The sequence below is a fragment of the Neodiprion virginianus genome, chromosome 3 (assembly GCF_021901495.1).
Source record: "Neodiprion virginianus isolate iyNeoVirg1 chromosome 3, iyNeoVirg1.1, whole genome shotgun sequence".
NCBI classification, from domain to species: domain Eukaryota; kingdom Metazoa; phylum Arthropoda; class Insecta; order Hymenoptera; family Diprionidae; genus Neodiprion; species Neodiprion virginianus.
This window is the reverse complement of record NC_060879.1, coordinates 36,017,998-36,036,599: the sequence shown is the minus strand read 5'-3', so window position 1 is coordinate 36,036,599 and position 18,602 is coordinate 36,017,998. Positions and strand designations below refer to the sequence as shown.

Below are 18,602 nucleotides of genomic sequence, written 5' to 3'. Positions count from 1 at the left end.
TTATTATACATCTATATTGCTACACTATCTGACGAACACGTTTGTTATGATTGTATGTTTCAGTTGAAGATATGATAAAGGAAGTGGACGTCGACGGAGACGGTCGCATCGATTTTTACGGTGAGGCTTATGTCATACCTTCCCCTTGGACCCTTTACTCGTATAGCGGCGAAAACGCACGGCCGTGTACCATTTTCCGAAACGGCAAACTTCCGGTTCGTAAATAATCAAATCGGCCGTGCGAGGATATATTTACACCATAGGTACACGGCTGTGTGCGGAGAATGATGCATGCAGGACGAGAAGAGACGAACCGAGGGATTTGATGAAAATGCATTTTACGAGATCATTGTAAAGTTTATCACCTTTTCATCCCTATCGCGAGCCGATTCACTGTAAGAAGGCGAAAACTGCGATGACAATGGGGTGATTCGCGGTCCATTTTATTATCTTGTACCTAGATAAATCTTGGGAAAACACTCGACGTTCTGTAAAAACTGATGGGATATTTCAGATGAGATTCAATTCTCTATATATTAGTTGACGACTTCACTCGGATGAGACTGGATAATAAAACTTTATTGATACATTAACGAAAACAACGTGATTACTAACAAACAGCGTGGTTACTAAGCTAAACAATGCGGTTGCCAAGTTTTGTTTTTTTTTCAAAGACAAACAAACAACACTCTATGCGCATCCATGCACACTAGCGCTCCTCTCGTCAACCACACACACTGTACCTCCCTTACAGCACACGCAGGCATGGGAGATACGAGTTGGATAAACTCACTTTCGCAAAAAAAACATGTAGATTCGCAAATTATAAGTGCGATCGAATGAAAAAACCACCGAAAACACATCTGCACTTCGTGTTAATGATCTTCTTTTGACGTAAAAATTTTCAAATCTTTTCTTTCGATACCGGGCCGAGCCTTACGCGTCTGTTATTAATATGACATAACAATTTTCTTGTCGAATTTTAAGCTCTACAGAGAGAGAGAGAGAGAGAGAGAGAGAGAGAGAGGACCAGGCATAAAGCTAAGTGCACAAGTTGACCATTTGCTAATGCCACATAGATCGTAGGTTTCTCCGAGGGAGAGCCGAGCCTACGTCTAGTTTGGCAAACTTGTAGCCCTCCGCGATTAGTTCTTGCTCATGTTCTCTATTGCCCCGAGAAATACCGCATGTGTTGCACGAAAAGCAGCCGAGGGTCGCGCGATCGGAAACTCGGAGGAGGGTGCAGTTCCCACGAATAACTATTCAGAAGGAGCTAGGCGATTCCCTCTCTCTCTCTCTCTCTCTCTCTCTCTCTCTCTCTCTCTCTCTCTCTCTCTCTCTCTCTCTCTCTCTCTCTCTCTCTCTCTCTCTCTCTCTCTCTCTCTCTCTCTCTCTCTCTCTCTCTCTCTCTCTCTCTCTCTCTCTCTCTCTCTCTCTCTCTCTCTCTCTCTCTCCATCCCTCTTGCGCTCCCAAATCTTCGAGCCGATCGCGTCGTCCCTGCAAAAGTTCAACACTTGAGTGGATGATGGCTTAACAGGGGATGCGATGCCTGAGTAAGTTCTGTTTGCCACCCTTTGGGTCAAGGGGTGAGGGGTCGGGGGTTGGGGGATACCATGGGCCGTAGGTCCAGCATCTGCAATCGAAATTAGATTTGATAATAAAAGCGCGCGGTGTACGCGGTACCGAATGAATAATTCGAAGAGACGGTCCTCGTCCCTGAAGAACGGCTTGAGTAACCTCCTATTTGACTCTTGGACATTCGCGATTACTCCGGTGACCGTAATGCAAAAATAGGGGAAGAAGATCGGCATTCAAACTCGTATAATTCGAAAAATCGATTTAAATATATCAAACCTTCATCCGTGAGCAGATTAAACTTCATCCGGTGAATTTATTTTAACAATACGACGGAGAAAATTATTTTAGAGACATTACGAGATATTTGATACTAAACTACGTAGAAAATCTGCACAGAAATCCGGCGGTGATTTTTTAAAATTGTTTTTCAAAATAATGGAGAGCTTGTCGTCTAAAATTGAAATATTGAAACGTATTTGCAGAGAACTTCTTATCGTTCAAGATTTAAAGATACTTTGCACAGTCGCTTGTGCGGCGGAAAAACTCGAGGCACGAGTCGTTAATTCGTTACACATTGATGTTTTTGTTTTTTCGGTTTCATCTTGGGGATTTTCCCGAAGTCTAGCGCCTCCGAATTCCCGTTCGCATTGCGCTTCATACGAGACGACGTAGACGCGGATCACGCCAAAGTCTTGAAAAAGGGGTCATCGGGATCACAAGGCGCGCACGTTTGCCTTTTACGGCTCCCCAAATCCCCCCTTGGCGCAACCTTAGGAAATCTACCTCCCGCTTCTGTAAGACTGATGCATAGCTTTTACGTGTCAATTTGCCAGACTAGCGATTCTCGCTTATCCGGATATAGGTGTGTAAAAGCAGGGCATTTTGTAAAATCGAGGGTAAAAAAGAACCCTACGCCGAAACGCTTTCGAACTCTCTGAAACGTTGAATCACACCCCACGTCGATGTACGAGTATTCGTCCTTCGAAAAAATACTCACGTTAATTCAATGTCAATTAATTTCCGACCGTCCGATTCCAGAATTCGTCCATGCGCTTGGCGAGCCGGGGATTGACGAGGACGAAGAGGACGAGGAAGACGAGCCCCAGTCCCCAGCAGACTAAATTCTACTGTATCTTCCGCTTCGATCTTCTTAGATAGAATAAATTAAATATTTGCCGTCGATAAAGAGCATCTTTGTGCAGCACTGTGTCCGCAGGGGTCGCGATCTTCAATCTTCGACCTTCTGTGCGTGAAGAAAATTAAAAGTTTTCGAATTCCCCGAAAGTTGTTCAATATTTTATTCTAACGGGGCCACAAGGGCAATGGATTTGGTTCAAATATTATCTTTTGATGAAAAGAGAAAAAAAAACTTCGGTTTTTTCCCTAGCAATGAGGTATAACGCGTCTTGATTCGTTTTTCGGGGTTTTTGATCAGTCAATTTGTACGAATGAACGAATATGAAAAAAGAAAAGGTGAGGAGAAACCAGGTAACATCGAACGTGTTGCTATTACTCGGCACCCCTACAAAGCACACGTGCAACTTTTCGACGGCAACAGAACCATTATCGAAAACCAGTCGAATATCAAGATTGTAAATGTACATTCGATTTCTGTACGGTCGCAGTTTAAACTTTTAACTGTTTCCAATCTAACAAGTAAAAGTAAGAAATGCGATTCCAGAAGTCTTCCTTTTATTATACCTTCCTTCTTCGAGATCTCCCAATTTAAAAGTTGTCGTATTTTTGTCCGGTTTTTGCTCAATCTAGTGTGAAAGAATTGCGACTGGTATTCGAAATTCGAAATTCGAGAACATATTTTACAAGCAATTAAACGATTTTAAAATTCAAACATATCCTATTCTATCTCGTTTACGTAATCGGTAATAAATATTATTACGTAGGAAAAATATTCTTTACTCGTGCAACGTGAGCGTAATTTTTTCGTTGATGCAGGAGTATCATATTTCCACTGTGGATCAATCTTGTGAATATGAAACATTTGACGACGATGATTTACAAAAAAAAAAAGTAAAAAAATAATCGATATCCCCATTTCTATATCATAATGTCTACTATAATGTGGAGTGTCGTTTTTCATGCTTGTTCAAAGATACACATTATACATTTCTATAACGTTGTTGACATTATAATAATTATATCGCGTACGGATGAAGAAAAAGAAACCTAAATGAATCATGGTACCTACTATTGAACATTTTTCAGATTATATTCGTCTATATTGCTAAATACTTTTATTAAGTCTCGTACCTTAAATATCTTATTACCTACTATGCTAATAAATAATTATAACAATAAACTACATGCTGTTCCAAATATTTTGAAAATCTAATAAATCGATCACAAAACGTTACTCACGCAATTTATCTTTCACTCCTTCCACCCGTACCCTTTGCCCACTGGCAGTGAAAATCATCGACTTTTCTACCAGATGTGAGAGAAGGTCTAATTTTTCAGGATAACGGACAGCTTGGGAAGTCATGACGATCATACTATCTCTGGTCTAATCACGCACGTTCCTCAGTTACTCGGATACTTCAGGCGAGAGTTCGATTTCATTAACTTTCCCACAATCTATCATTTTCACAGCCAACAATATAATGACTTACTTAGATCAAGGTACCTGCTGAGCGAAAAAAGATGTGACATGAGTACAGGAATCACAGGAAATCATTAGAAATGTTTTTTAACCTTAGAAGTTTATAATTGGCTGCTGAATTCTTTGATTGATGCCAACTTTCAAAATTTCAAAATTACAATAACCTGACAAATAATTATTTCCATTAAATTTACAAATGTATACAATCAACACAATCGAAATATTTTGAGGGGAAAATTTACAAGTGATCATGTACTTTGAATGATTGAAACAATGATAACTATTTGTATTATGTCGGTAAAAAATGATGTCAAAGATGCCGTTCAGTTTCAGGTGAACGTTATACATGTATCGATTCAGCAAAATTTTGTAAGAAAAAACTGCAACAGATAAAACCCAACGTTATCGTTTCAAACATGAGACCTAAGAAAACGAAAGAAATGAGTCACCTTCATACCTCCGTAAATTTCAATCTAAAATACCCATAAATGTAATACGTGTATGCATATTATATTGCATTAATTAATTATTACTATCTACTGTAATACTAATTTACAAATGTATTCAAATTTAAATTAAAAGTATTTTGATGGATTAAAAAATAGAAGATGTTTCACTTGTTACTTAGTAGACAATTAGTTTAGTTGGCAGTAACGTTTTGAGGTAACATATGCCCAGTGTCGCCTAAACAACGCAGAGTAACTCTACCAGAAGGAGATATTCTAATCCAAGTAATACTTGCGTGATTCAATGACAAACGTAGCCAAGCTTCTGGCGGAAATTGCAGAGCTCTGTAAAGAAAATTAGAGACTTTTTAAAAATTTTAAGAGGTATTCATGTTATCGTATTATGGCACATTGCGAGGGTAAAAACAGTAATTTATTCATCATTTATTCAAGAAATGACCTGAGCGAAAGTTATCAATCTTTACCTGCAGACGAAGTATCTTATCACGTTTGCGTGACAAACGAGTACGGTATAGGAATCTTGCGTCTGCTTAGGATCTGCCCTGTGAAAGTATCTCCTGAATGCGGCTTCTATTCTAGCTCCATCTTGAAAGAACTGCTGCAACAAGCTGCTTATGAAACATGCTTTACACAAACAGACGAATAACGGAACAACATCTTTCATATATACTCTACGCTTGAAGTCACTATTCTCTTACTGTAGGAATTTATAACTGATTTGCAAATTAAAACGAGCATAAAACGATTCTGAAGAAAAACGAAATTCACAACAATACTTGTAATGCTTACATAATTTTCAGGTTTCCAATGACCAACTGGTGGTTCGGGAGGAATAGGCGCTCCTTCTTCCAGAAGACTGTCGTCTTTTGTAGGAACTTCAGGAAAATTCTTTTCTATAATTTTAGACGTCTCTTGCGCCCGACTCATCGTCGATCTGACGATCAGCGTGTAAGGGTAGTTCAATTCAACGAGGCGTGAGCCAGTAGATTCTGCCTGTATTCTGCCTGAAATATGAACATCGTAATAAAATCTGAAATGCTTATTAAAAATCTGCAGAAGCAGTTTGTGCAGAATATGATATCCAAATCTACTGCCAATAGCATTGGGAACCATAAAATCCTGTCGTCTCAAAGCTACTCACCGAGATTGGTAAGAATTCTCTCACAGTCGGTCTTCCCATTTGTATTGTACTGTCCATGTCGTATAAGGAACAAATTACGTGTAGCGGTCACTTTTTGCGAAGCCAGATCTTCATTGTACCTATTCTCATCAGATTCAGAGTTGATCTTGACAGGTTTGACCAAGGACTTTGGCTCACGTCTGAAAAGTGCAACATCAAAATAGAATGAAAGATTCAGAGTAATACTGTGATTTTGTGATGGCAAAGTTAGGCTCCGTATTATACAAATTTCATTTTCCATCCCGAGGACAAGAACGCGAATTACAGAACGTCTTTACATGTTAGAAACACGAACTACTATGCTGCGTGTTGGTTATGTCGAATGAATTAAGCACGTGAGTGTGCAAATAAGAGATTCAGATAGGAAAAAATTTGCGTGATTCGCGCGTTCCACCAAAAACAGTGGCCAAATAATTTTGTAGTCCAATCGATCCTAACCTATCCCAATTGTGCTCCCATTGTACAGATGGAGTGAAATTCGTGGTCCAGGAGTTAAGCACATGCATAGATTCACCGCCGCCGTAAACATTGTAATAAAGCAGTGCAGCTCCGCCGACAACGCCGAGTCCGGAGATGGCATATTTTTGAAATTTCGTTAATCCTGGCATTTTGCGATAACTGGTTACATAAATCTACATTTATCTTTACGTCGTGCGTGTGAAAAGATGAAATGACGTTTTTGAAGCACGAGCCACACACACGCCGGTCACAACGTCGGTGGAAGCCGTCGTCCAACCGTCGTCAGCTGTGGCAAAAAACGAACTTCCATAGAGTTTGTGGAAATGTAGAGGGTAGGACATGCTCTGCCTTTCCGCTCAGCTACCCATGCCGTCGTTGACTGAGGATATAAGTATAGTGTGATTCACTGGGGGCCGAAACAGTGTGCGAGAGAAGTTTAATGTATGTAAGTCAACATTGCCCCAGTGTAGTCGGCGACAGTCGGGAAGACCGTGGTCGGGAAGCAGCAGAGCGGAGAACTGCGGAGAAGTTTCCCGGCACAAGGAGTACGAAACGCGGGAGTTCCCCGACGCGATAAACTCGTACGGTGACTCTAGCTGTGAAGTGCATATATTCAGATTTTTTCGACCAAGAAGGATTTGATCCAGACCGTCCAGACGCTCATGCTTTATGCTAGGCCTTTACACGAGAGTTGCCACTTTCTAGTTCTTACGTTAATAAGGATCCAGTGAAGTTATTAAATCGTAGAGCCAAGTGAAGCGCAATATTCATGGTTTCGGGGCACTGACGTGGCAAAATACCATGGATAGGTCAAACCCACCAGACGCTGGTATGTATGTGCATAAACGTCGTTTGTTCGTGATCAACATTCCATTTAAACGTACATACATACATCAAACTTCCTCAAAGAAAAGTGTTAAGTTGCATAAACGTTATACCTATTTTCCTAAAAGTGCAGTCATTGGAAGATTTGTATACAATCGTAACGATATATTTAGTATTATTTCACAAAACTCTATCTGTTATTTTGATATGTTCTTATAAATAGTAAAGTCGTATGTAATATTCGTGGTCTGTCAGTTGACTGATTAATTTCTTAATTTTAGCTTGAAGAAAAACATGTCGGTATACCATAATTCATCAAATTTTACCGAGTCCATAACTTTGGAAGTAGATTATAAGCTATAAGAAAAACAACAGATCAAAACTCATGCTTTTTGTTTTATTTACAGGGCAACGTCCACATTGCAGATATCGTGGAAGAAATAATAATGTGAATAACAGCAATAACAGAACACCATATCGGCGTAATGATCATTCCCAAGATCATAATGCCAATGCAAAGTGAGTTCTCTGAACCTGATACAATATCCAACAATTTCCTGCTTCTGAATTTTACTATTGTGATCAAATTTGCAATTATTTTGCACTAAACATTTACAAATCGTATTTGGTAGATCACCCAGTTGTTCCAATTATTCCTTGTACAATAAGAACTTTTTTTGGAAACTTACAAATACTGTCTCTATATGCTATACAAAATATGACATTTGGTAAAATTCAATTCCTGTTCATAATCTTCAATTTAACCTTTAGACTGCCGGAAAGTCTAAATATAAGTTTATGCCAGTGATCGAACTTTTACATATGTTAGATATAAGATGTAAACACAATATCTTGAAAATTTCTGAGAGAAATAAAGCTCTAATTCCTCTAATAAAACCAACTGTAATTTAAAGCTTCATAACGATAATTATCACCATCAGTCCATTTATTGATCAATTGTAAATATATTACACACGGATATTTCAGTGCTGTACAATTATTCTGTTTCAAAATTTACTGAAAAAAATCTACTACTTAGTTGCATTTTTAAAATTTTTTTATCTAATATGTAATCAATTTTAATTGAAGGAGTATTTGAACAATCGTTTATACTTATTGATAGAACGAAACTTAATAAGCAATTGTACTTTGCGAAGTCTTATAACATTTCTTGAAATAATATGATATTCATTAATTTCACAGCAAGAACAGAGGTCAGCATCGTAGCAGAAGTAGTGGTGCCAATAGGCAACCGACTAACAGAGATCAGTATAGTACACGATTCTTCAATTTCAGACGGTTGAATGATTTGAGTATAAGCAATAGTGATGATGTTGTTACAACATTAACCAACAAGAAAGCTGACTTCGAAGAATTATTAAACAACATTACCACCCCAGATCTCATGGTGGTCACATTGCGAGTTTTGACCAATGTTTCGCAAGCTAATTTTGCTGAAATTGTAACTAGTGTACTAAGCCACGCTTGCTCACCTAAATTCCTCAAAGAATTGGAAAGTTACTTGACAAAATTGGCGTTTGAAAGTGCTATTGACAAAATGAAAAATAGACTATACCATGAAGACAAGGATAATTTTTGGCTTAACCTGATTGTGCTGTTTAAAAAAATCATGGAACTATTGCCGAGTAAAGCTAGGGACGAATTAACCCCCATTTTACAAAAAATAATCCCAATTACCACAGCTATTGAGCTTAGGGATGGATACAAAATTCGTGAACAGTTGAAAAATGATGCATCGAATATGCTGCAAGAGTTGGAAAAAGAAATTAAGAAAATTGAAGACAAAAACAAAAAACGTGAGACAACTTCTCAAGAAGTTGTGGAAGAGAATCCACCTGAAGATTTCAGATCATTGAGCGTTATACCAACAGTGGAAGACTTGTACAATCAAAACCCTTTTGTCAGGGCATGCAAAATAAAAGACGCATATGATTCAGTTGAACATTACTTGGATGTTCAGTTTCGTTTGTTACGTGAAGACTTTGTATCCCCTCTGCGCAGTGGCATACAAGAGTATTTGCATGGTCCTGCGAAATACCGAAATCACGATCTTCGGATTTATAAAAATGTAACACTCATAGCCCCAGATGTTGCGAAAAATAATAGTGGAATTTTGATCTCATTTGGTGTACTAAAAGTAAAGTGGCATACATCAAAAAGATTCATGTTTGGTGGATTATTACTTCTGAGTAAAGATAACTTCAACACTATTCTCTTTGTGACTGTTGCTAATCGCGATGAAAAAGAACTAGAAAAAGGATTTGTTTTGATAGAACCTTGTCAGGGTACAAAAATCACTCGAGATTTATACAGCACTAAGTTTGTTATGTTGGAATCAAAGATATACTTTGAACCATATTTAGCAGTCCTAAATGCTATGCGACTTATGAGGGAATCCAACTTCCCAATGACAAAGTATCTCGTAAATGCTGATACTTCCACTTCTCTGCCTCGTTACCTTACACCAGGTCAAATGTTGCAATACGAAGATTTCAGTCTTCCTATTGACGGAGATCATCTTTGGCCGAGTGCCAAGGAAATGAAATTAGATGAAACACAGTACAAAGCATTTAGGTGTGCTCTTACACAAGAGTTTGCAGTAATCCAAGGACCACCAGGAACAGGAAAAACATTTATTGCATTGAAAATAGTGGGCACTTTGTTGGATAACATAAAATATTGGAAGCCTCATGGACCAATTGTTGTTGTTTGTTTGACCAATCATGCCTTGGATCAATTTCTGGAAGGTATTCTCCAGCACACTAATTCCATAGTGCGTGTTGGCAGCAGATCGAAAAGTGAAGCTTTGCAACACTTCACGCTAATGGAAAGACGCAAGGCAGTCCAATGTGGTTATAGGAATCATGCGTTGTCAGTAATGTATGACGTGAAACGTGAATTGGAGAGTGTTCTGAGTTCTATTCAAAGAATGCGCGCATCTCTTAAGCATTTGACCACCGCGGAGGCTATTGTACCTTTGAGCTGTCTGCAAGAATATTGCCATGATGTAGAATTACAGCGAATCAAATCCAATGAAGAACTGGTAAACTTAATCGTGAGTACCAATCTAACTATGGTTCCACAAAGTTCACCACCAATTCAAGATCTGGAAGGTGCTACTGCTGAAAATTTTCCCGAAGAAAAACTTCCATATGATGAAAACGTACATATGGATGACGAATTAGAACTTAACTTGAATTTTCAAGTTGATGATTCTGATAAACTTATTTTTCCCTTGAGAAGTATAGATATGCTGATACACAGGCTGAATCAACAGATACTTGAATACAGAAGTTTAGGCCCAGAGGTGCATGCTCTGCCATTTGATCCAACCATTGAATGGGAAGAGGATTTAAATGCATTGTTCGTACAACGAACGAATCTACAGGTAAGCTTTGCTATGCTCTGAAGTATGTATAAATGCAAAATTTATATACAGTAGAATATAAATTACAAAGTTTTAGTCAAGACTTTTAACTTTAATTCGTACTCATGAAATTAGTAATGGTAATTGACGTAATAGGAAACATTTCCTATAGGACAGAATGAGATCTAACAGGTATGCAATTTAAACTTGGCAAGAATACTCACCACATTTTATTACGAAAATTCATCCATAATTGTCGAAGTAGCAAATTGAATTATTATTATTAATTGTACTTAATTTTGCAGCAAAAATTGAATTCACATCCAATAATAAACACTAACCAAAGATTCCCAGCCAGCAATCCTCGCTGGAGAATGTACTGGAAGTGGGTAAAGATAAGCTATGAAAATGTAATGCAGAAAATAACTGAGATGGAACGTACATCTCGTCAACTGCGCTCAAAATTGGATGAAGCTAAACAACTGGTTGATTTGGCTGTACTACGAGAACATAAAATAATTGGGCTTACCACAACTGGTGCTGCCAAACAACACGCATCTTTACGTGCTCTTCATGCTCCCATAGGTACATTTCGATCACGTTTGACTGATCATACCACAGTATTTATAACTTCACCTTATAGTGAGACCTGGGAGAGTAAAAGATCAGTATAAGATACAGATGTATCCATTAAGTAACTAAACGAATTAAAGTAAAACAATAGGTGATATTAAGAAAAGTAGGGACTCCTAGAAGTTAGAGTTGTGTACACAGTAAAATAAAGATCTATCATCGATCGAGTGGCTCATAATTTGAAATGTTTTGTATTGGGAAGTGAAGATATTTTTGAACATTCTTGTAGAATTTAGAAAATTCTCAGTAACGCGAGATAGGTAAAATCAATTTGTAGTGCCTTTTTATTTTTGATGATTTATAAATATGTTTAGTTTTGTCACTACACGATTACTATTTTTAATTGGAATCTAGTACTTATTCATCCTTTGCCAATCTCTTTTACCCTCTTAGTACTAGTGGAAGAGGCGGCAGAAATTCTTGAACCACACGTTGTGTGTTCTTTGACGAAGGCTTGCCAACATGTGATCCTGATTGGGGATCACAAACAACTTCGACCGAAGGCGTCTGTTTACAAACTGGGCACAAAATACAATTTGAACATATCGCTCTTTGAAAGAATGGTTAATATCAGAGGTGATTGCACACAATTAGCGTATCAGCACCGAATGAGACCACAGATTGCCAAATTAATCTGCCCGCCAATTTATCCGACACTTTATAATCATCAATCAGTACTTGATTACCCTGCGGTAAGAGGATTGGTAAAAAATATATTTTTCCTTAATCACAACAACCATGAAAATAGCCATAATAGCGAAGAAAGTTGGACTAACCCATACGAAGCGCAATTTCTAGTGGCATTTGCTAGACACCTAATACTGCAAGGTTACAGTGGCACAGCAATCACCATATTGTGTACTTATACTGGACAATTATTTGCTCTTATGAAGGTAATTACAGTTTTTGCTCCGTAGTCATTGTAAGTGGTTTTAGTATTTACTTTGATGGATTTTTAGAATTTAGTTTCGATTATGTAACAATTTCATATATACTAACTGCAATTCCCATATCGGCACGTGTTTCTTAAAATTTGAAATAATGTTGACCTACAATTACAATTACAAATACAAATTACATTGCTTTATACTTTACAGGAAACTGCTCGTTATACAATTCTCAAACAGGTACGTGTAACAACAGTTGACAATTACCAAGGTGAAGAGAATAAGATCATTCTTCTCTCACTCGTACGCAACAATGGTGAAGGGAACATTGGATTCCTTAAAGAGGAAAACAGAGTCTGTGTGGCATTATCTCGTGCACGTGAAGGTCTCTACATAATGGGAAACATGAATGACCTTCTTACAAAAAATGAGATCTGGCCAAAAATTAATACTGTTTTAGAAAATGAGAATGCCATAGGTGATACCCTTGAATTAAGATGTCAAATACATTCTGACCAGTTGCTAAAGGTAATAATTCATTGCGATAATTATTATTCTTCAGGATACTGACGTCTCACTTATGGAAGCCATTTCATTCAACCAGAATTTATTCACAGATACAGAGTGTGAGTGATTTCCAACAATGTCCGGAAGGTGGTTGCTTGAAGAAATGTGACAGTGATTTACCGTGCGGACATTCTTGTACAAGTATTTGTCACACATTGGATAGGGAGCACAATGAATTTCAATGTAAGCAAGCCTGCATTAAAAGTTGTCCGAATGATCATCCTTGTCCGCTCAAGTGTTTTGAAGGCTGTCAACCATGTCGAGTGATGGTAGATCGTCAACTCAAATGTGGGCACACTGTGCAAATGCCTTGTGGATGTGATGTAGAAACATTTGAATGTTATATTACGGTAGGTATGCAGCGCTGTGCTTTGCAATAGGAGCAAAAATTTTTCTCACAAGAATCTAGCGCTCTCATGTGTCACCAAATAAATTTCTTTTCTAATTTCTTTTACATTAATTATAAGTGAAAGATTTGTTATGAATAAGATTGTTTAACTCCTGTAAAAATATATCACTTGATTCTTTTACATAGGTAAACGCCATCTTACCGCATTGTAATCATGAAATTAAAAAACCTTGCTATCAACCTATTGAAAAGTGCAAGTGCCCGCATCCTTGTGAGATTCGTTTGGCATGTGGTCATAGTTGCAGACTTACTTGCCATGCTGATGCAGATCCTGATCATATTGAGGTAAAGTTTGACTTGTCGATGAAATATTAGAACAATGGTAACACTAATTTAGAAATTTAATATTTGATGTGTATTTCTTTTATAGTACCTCTGCTATAAAGATTGTGCAAAAAATAATATTGGTTGCACTTCCAACCACCCATGCAAGAAACGATGCCATGAGACATGTGGAGAGTGTACCATATATGTACAGAAAACGCGCTCCTGTGGCCATTATTATAAAAAGATTCAATGCGCTGTAAATGTAGAAGATTTGTTATGCAAAAGACCTTGCAAGCGTGTTATGAGTTGTACTCACAAATGTGATCGCCAATGCTATGAAGTTTGCGGTGGCTGTGAAGTAAAAGTGAGTATAATTTTAAATATACCATCATTTCAATGGACTCTAGTTTTTTCGTAATATAAAGTATAAGTTAAGTTGTCAAACCAAATTTGTTACGAATTCTTATCAATTTATTCTTTTATGAAAAATGAAAAACATGTTTCTCAATTGACCAATAAATATATTACCTATTCTTTCATAAAATCTACCTCAAAATGAAACAAGTGAGTAGTAATTAAATTAGTTGAAAAAAAAGTTACGAATATTTTTCAGGTCAATAAACTCAGTCCTTGTGGGCATACTGTGGAAGTCAAATGCAGTGAAGAACCAACACGTTCTAAATGTGGTGCTAAATGCCAAAGAATATTAATGTGTGGTCATCCCTGTGCAGCAAAATGCAAAGAACCATGCACTGACAAATGCAAAGTAATGACTCGTCGAAGTGAACCTGGGCTATGCGGGCATATTTTCTCAGTGCCTTGTCACTTACGAAGCATTGGTGAGTATTCTATAAACAGCAACAGGTGAAAATTTATAGAATGGTTTCAAATTTAGTATATTCATGTATTCAGACTTCAACGATTTGAACTTCTTTTCCCTCTTGTGATTTTGTTACACTATGCAAGGGCACTTTCTCTGATTTTACCAATTTTTATGCCTCTATTCAGGAATTATTGCAGACCAAATTTCGGTTGATTGCAGAATTTTATTACCACATTTCAGCTGTTGTTAACTCTGGAACCAGAAGCCAAAACATTATTTTCTATAATCATGGAAGGTACTTTCATACAGTATAACAAGGTTTAAAAAGGGAAAAAAATCGGAGTAGTTTAAGTTTGGAAGGAAATTCATACTTTGAGTGTTAATTATTTTTTCCGTCTAGAATCGAGCTCTAAAGAGATACTGATGTACTGTAAGGAACCATGCAGAACACAACTAATTTGTGGACATTTATGTAGCGGGACATGCGGAAACTGCAACCAAGGACGTATGCACATCTCTTGTAGGCAGCCTTGTGGTAACATCCTTGTTTGTGGACATAAGTAATTGATATTTTAATATTAACAATAAACACGTAGTAAATGATGCCAAAATGTGAAATTATCAATCAATTGTTTCAAGTTTCTGTAAATGAACTCATCTGCTCAACATTACTCAATGATCTAAACAAAATATAAAACCAATTATTACAAATATTTTTAGGAAAAATGTCATCATGCTCACACAATATTGTTATGAATTTTTCAGGTGTGATGTGCCCTGCAGGCAGGAATGTCAACCCTGTAAGAAGCCTTGCGAAGTCAAATGTTTTCACAACAGATGTAACAAGAAATGTGGAATACCTTGTACGGAATGTAAAGTTAGTATATCCAAAATTAATCACATATTGATCATACAAATTTTAAAAATAAATAATTCATTACCGACCGTAGTAGTGTTGTGCGTAGTATGCGAGACTGCGGAACAAGAAGACTTGAGTTCGAATTTACAGTGTCGATGAGGACCAGAGTGGCAACTCGCCAAAATTGTAATACGGGTCACTTCATTCAGGCACTGAATCGACAAACTGAAGTTTGAACTCGGTCCAGCTACACCTGGGCAATCTCTGTAGTTTTCCTTGGCCCTTGTGCGAATGTGGCTGTTTCTATTGAACATTTTATGATGACTGCAGACGCATAATGATGATCACTAACCGATCCTTCCCTCACACCACACAAGCTATCCGCTTATGGGGCCATACCAGAAAGGATATGGCGGGACTGGTAGTGATTATTATTATTATTGCTGTTGTTGTTGTTGTTGTTGTTGTTATTATTATTAAGAGTAATTTTACTAATCGAATCCATAAATTCAGCAACCAGTATAGTGGCATCATACTCGAAATATTTTATAAAGAAAAAGTGCGGTATAAAGTACAAATTATGACGCTGTAAAAGCATTTAATACAATATTGATGGAATACTACTACTACTCAGAATATTGTTGTTTTTTTGCTTCTAATATTCTGATATTAACGAATTTTCTTGAATTTCGAATTTTGTGTCAACATCTACCCCTTAAATAAATTTGATTTCAAATTTCACAGGCTAATTGAAATGTGAACATTCCTTTCACATACTAGTAAATCTTGAAAAGATATCCTTTTGTTACGTTAATATTATGTGGGGATTATTTTTTTCAGGAACCTTGCATACGGAAATGCGTACACCAAAAATGCAATAAACGCTGCTATGAACTATGCGATATAGAACCATGTATTGAACCTTGCACGAAGATGTTAAAGTGCGAACATCCTTGTGTTGGCTTTTGTGGCGATCCTTGCCCACCATTATGCCGAATTTGCGATAAAGAGGAACTCACAACAATTTTATTTGGCAATGAAGATGATCCAGATGCAAGGTAAATTTACACAATTAAAAATACCTTAATTTTTTAAACCTTTATTTTTTAATGAATACAATAACAAATTGCAAGTACCAACCTTACCATACAACAACTTCCTAATATACTTTGCACAATCTTTGCAATCTTGATAGGTTTATATTTCTGGAAGATTGTGGACATTGTATAGAAAGTGATGCACTCACAATATGGGCATCAAAATGCAGTGAGATGATTCAAATGAAAACTTGTCCCCTCTGTAAAACTCCTATAAGAAAGTGTATGAGAGTTATGAACCAAATCAAAAAAGATATGGCTGATGTACTACAAGTAAAGATAAAAGTATTCGGTAAACCGAACACACAAAAAATTAGGCAGACAAATATTGTTGAGACAATACAAGATATGAATTCCGACTTGGATGTTGCAGGTACTTGTATTAAATGAACTACATATTTCAATACTGCTAAGTATTTCATCATTGGCTTACAACAGCCTATTTGATACAGTATATAGATACATCTTTACCTATTCTTAAGCAAATGTATATTCTGCTACTAAGAATTCGTATTTTTACAATTACTTACTTTATAAATTCTTTGAAAATCTCATTTCATGCATTTCCTCAAGATTTCAAATTTCCGGAGGTAAAGAATTTATTACAAAAATTACGAGAAAACGGAATCCTCATAAAAAATAGAAAGTGGCAAACTTTGAGTTTACAAGAACTTGACGCTATGGAAACCGTGTTGAAACTTCTACAAGAGATGCTTGACATACTGAAGTCAATAAAAGACCGTTCTGTTAAATCTTATCGACATGTGAAAAATCAATTTCTTATGCTAGTGCAGTTTCTTCCAACACGAGGCCAAATATCCAATCAAGAATTAGAAGATATTGCACTAGAAATTCAACGGCTAAGATACATGGTATGCTCCTTGATCGTATTTATAAATTTTTAACATCAAATACCTCCGGTAGTTTCCAGAACTTAGAATGTTGTTCAAGTCATAAGCGCACTATTGTGTAATAAAAAAAGAAAATCTGCATTTTTCCTTCGAATCTGACGGATGATGTATAATTTCAATTAGCATTAATTTTTTCTCTTGTGAGAAATGCATATTTAAAAAAATTATGACCATTTGAATATGAATTTGCACTTTTACGCAATATGTAACTTCTACAATTCTAAGGGTTTTCAAACTTTCAAATCGGATTATAGTTGAAATACGATACCATTGATTTCAAAAAGAGTAGAAAACCGTAATATTCAGATTTTAATTGTACCACAACTTTACGTTACAGGCGAAAATGTGCGAAATAGATGATAAGTCTGGAATTGCTCATCAAAAAGAATACGATGCAGTATTATTAAAATTGTTAGGCATTCAAAAATTCACCAAAAGCAGAGAATTGGAAGTTAAACAGGGAATACAGATTGCAATACAGCAGTTTGACAATAACATTGTCCAAGAACGAAAGATGATTGTCAAAGCAATGGGCTTTAAACAAGGCCATTGGTATAAGTGTCCAAATGGCCACCCTTACGTGATAGATAATTGTGGTGGCGCAATGGAGGAAAGCAAATGCATGGAGTGTGATGCCAGAATTGGCGGCACTTCGCATCGTTTGAGAGCTGATAACAGAGTAGCTACAGAAATTGATGGGGCTACGCGTCCCGCTTATCCTTAGGGCCTTGTCTGCCTGCCACTGATTTCATATTTTAACCCTTAATATTCAAATACATATTATACATCTGTTGAATACTAATGTATCTTTTGATTTGACAACTTTCGAAGTATTGTAGTTATGCCAATGAACAATTGATTTCAATGATGCATGTTTTTTGGAGCCTTACTAGTATTCAGTTTGAAAAATATGAACGATAATGTGTTGATTCGAAAAAGAAACGAAGAAGTTGTTCTATATATTTTTTCTTTGATTTCATATATATTCAGAGTTACAATACAAATTCTTGTCTTCTGCGTATTTAAGTACAGGTTCCTAAAGGGTAACGATCCTAAAATAATTAAAAATACCGTATTAACCGTAAGCAAATGAGTGTGAGTAACACTCATATATAATAAATATTATAAGAAGCAGGTATCGCCCTCAGATAAGTAGCTAAGAAGCTATTGAGTTTCACTACTCACATAATCGATTGATATCCAATGAGAGAACCTGAATTATAATAAGATTAATTTTCTATCCTGCCGTATGCAATGTATATAGACACCTGCCAAAAATGACACTAAAGTTTATCTTCTACTATCGAGTAGAGTGTGTGCACTTTTGAAAGAAATTTCGTCCAACGGTCAGCCGCGATACGAGACGATTCATGTTAACCGCCTATGTTCTTGAAGGAATAACAAAATAACCGCCTTTCTCATATTTATTAGATGATATAAAAGATAATTCATGTATGGAAATGTTGAATAAAATGAAATACTACAATGAATTTTCGTAGGCTATGAAAGTATATCTAGTTTCTATTTTTCCTTGAAAGTAAATTGCATTGGAATTGGATTAGGTAATTAGCTGGTGTGTTTAAACCACATAACCTCTCCAACTCCTCTCCCAACGTGCTCCCAACTAAACATGA

At 36.7% G+C, this 18,602-nt stretch overlaps 3 protein-coding genes across 6 annotated transcripts in view; 2 read left to right on the top strand and 1 right to left on the bottom strand.

The window, feature by feature from the left end:
* The window catches only part of LOC124300529 (neo-calmodulin-like), an 81,108-nt gene extending 77,375 nt beyond the window's left edge, over positions 1-3,733 (top strand). For both annotated transcript variants that reach the window (XM_046754740.1, XM_046754739.1), the window contains 2 exons: positions 64-120; positions 2,618-3,733. In XM_046754740.1, coding sequence (XP_046610696.1) covers positions 64-120; positions 2,618-2,700 — 140 coding nt within the window. In that variant the 3' untranslated portion in view covers positions 2,701-3,733. The remainder of the gene's footprint in view (positions 1-63; positions 121-2,617) is intronic.
* Positions 3,734-4,449: 716 nt separating this feature from the next.
* On the bottom strand, positions 4,450-6,586 carry LOC124300528 (serine/threonine-protein phosphatase PGAM5, mitochondrial-like). Of its 2 annotated transcripts, none has more exons than XM_046754737.1 (5): positions 6,282-6,586; positions 5,805-5,983; positions 5,453-5,667; positions 5,128-5,261; positions 4,450-4,987 (listed from the first exon to the last, which is right to left on the bottom strand). In XM_046754737.1, exons 1-5 carry the CDS (start codon positions 6,449-6,451, stop codon positions 4,837-4,839), a joined length of 849 nt encoding a protein of 282 aa, XP_046610693.1. In that variant the 5' UTR covers positions 6,452-6,586; the 3' UTR covers positions 4,450-4,836. The 2 variants fall into 2 exon arrangements, with proteins under 2 accessions (XP_046610693.1, XP_046610694.1); XM_046754738.1 differs by having other exon boundaries at positions 5,128-5,258.
* A 142-nt stretch (positions 6,587-6,728) lies between these two features.
* LOC124300517 (NFX1-type zinc finger-containing protein 1-like) lies at positions 6,729-18,458 on the top strand. Of its 2 annotated transcripts, XM_046754715.1 has the most exons (16): positions 6,729-7,131; positions 7,535-7,646; positions 8,331-10,536; positions 10,821-11,100; positions 11,542-12,041; positions 12,246-12,563; positions 12,653-12,952; positions 13,138-13,296; positions 13,382-13,642; positions 13,892-14,117; positions 14,502-14,661; positions 14,867-14,978; positions 15,801-16,018; positions 16,156-16,430; positions 16,631-16,929; positions 17,306-18,458. In XM_046754715.1, exons 1-16 carry the CDS (start codon positions 7,104-7,106, stop codon positions 17,690-17,692), a joined length of 5,841 nt encoding a protein of 1,946 aa, XP_046610671.1. In that variant the 5' UTR covers positions 6,729-7,103; the 3' UTR covers positions 17,693-18,458. The 2 variants fall into 2 exon arrangements, with proteins under 2 accessions (XP_046610671.1, XP_046610672.1); XM_046754716.1 differs by lacking the exon at positions 16,631-16,929 and having other exon boundaries at positions 17,306-17,464.
* Positions 18,459-18,602: the final 144 nt, after the last annotated feature.

Coding starts and splice junctions, on each gene's coding strand:
- LOC124300528 (XM_046754737.1), bottom strand. CDS start 6,451: ATGCCAGGATTAACGAAATTTCAAAAATATGCCATCTCCGGACTCGGC. Junction 5,984..6,281: donor TGGGAGCACAATTGGGATAG/GTTAGGATCGAT, acceptor TGCACTTTTCAG/ACGTGAGCCAAAGTCCTTGG. Junction 5,668..5,804: donor GAGAATTCTTACCAATCTCG/GTGAGTAGCTTT, acceptor TTCATATTTCAG/GCAGAATACAGGCAGAATCT.
- LOC124300517 (XM_046754715.1), top strand. CDS start 7,104: ATGGATAGGTCAAACCCACCAGACGCTG. Junction 16,019..16,155: donor GAAGATGATCCAGATGCAAG/GTAAATTTACAC, acceptor CAATCTTGATAG/GTTTATATTTCTGGAAGATT. Junction 16,930..17,305: donor TTCAACGGCTAAGATACATG/GTATGCTCCTTG, acceptor TTTACGTTACAG/GCGAAAATGTGCGAAATAGA.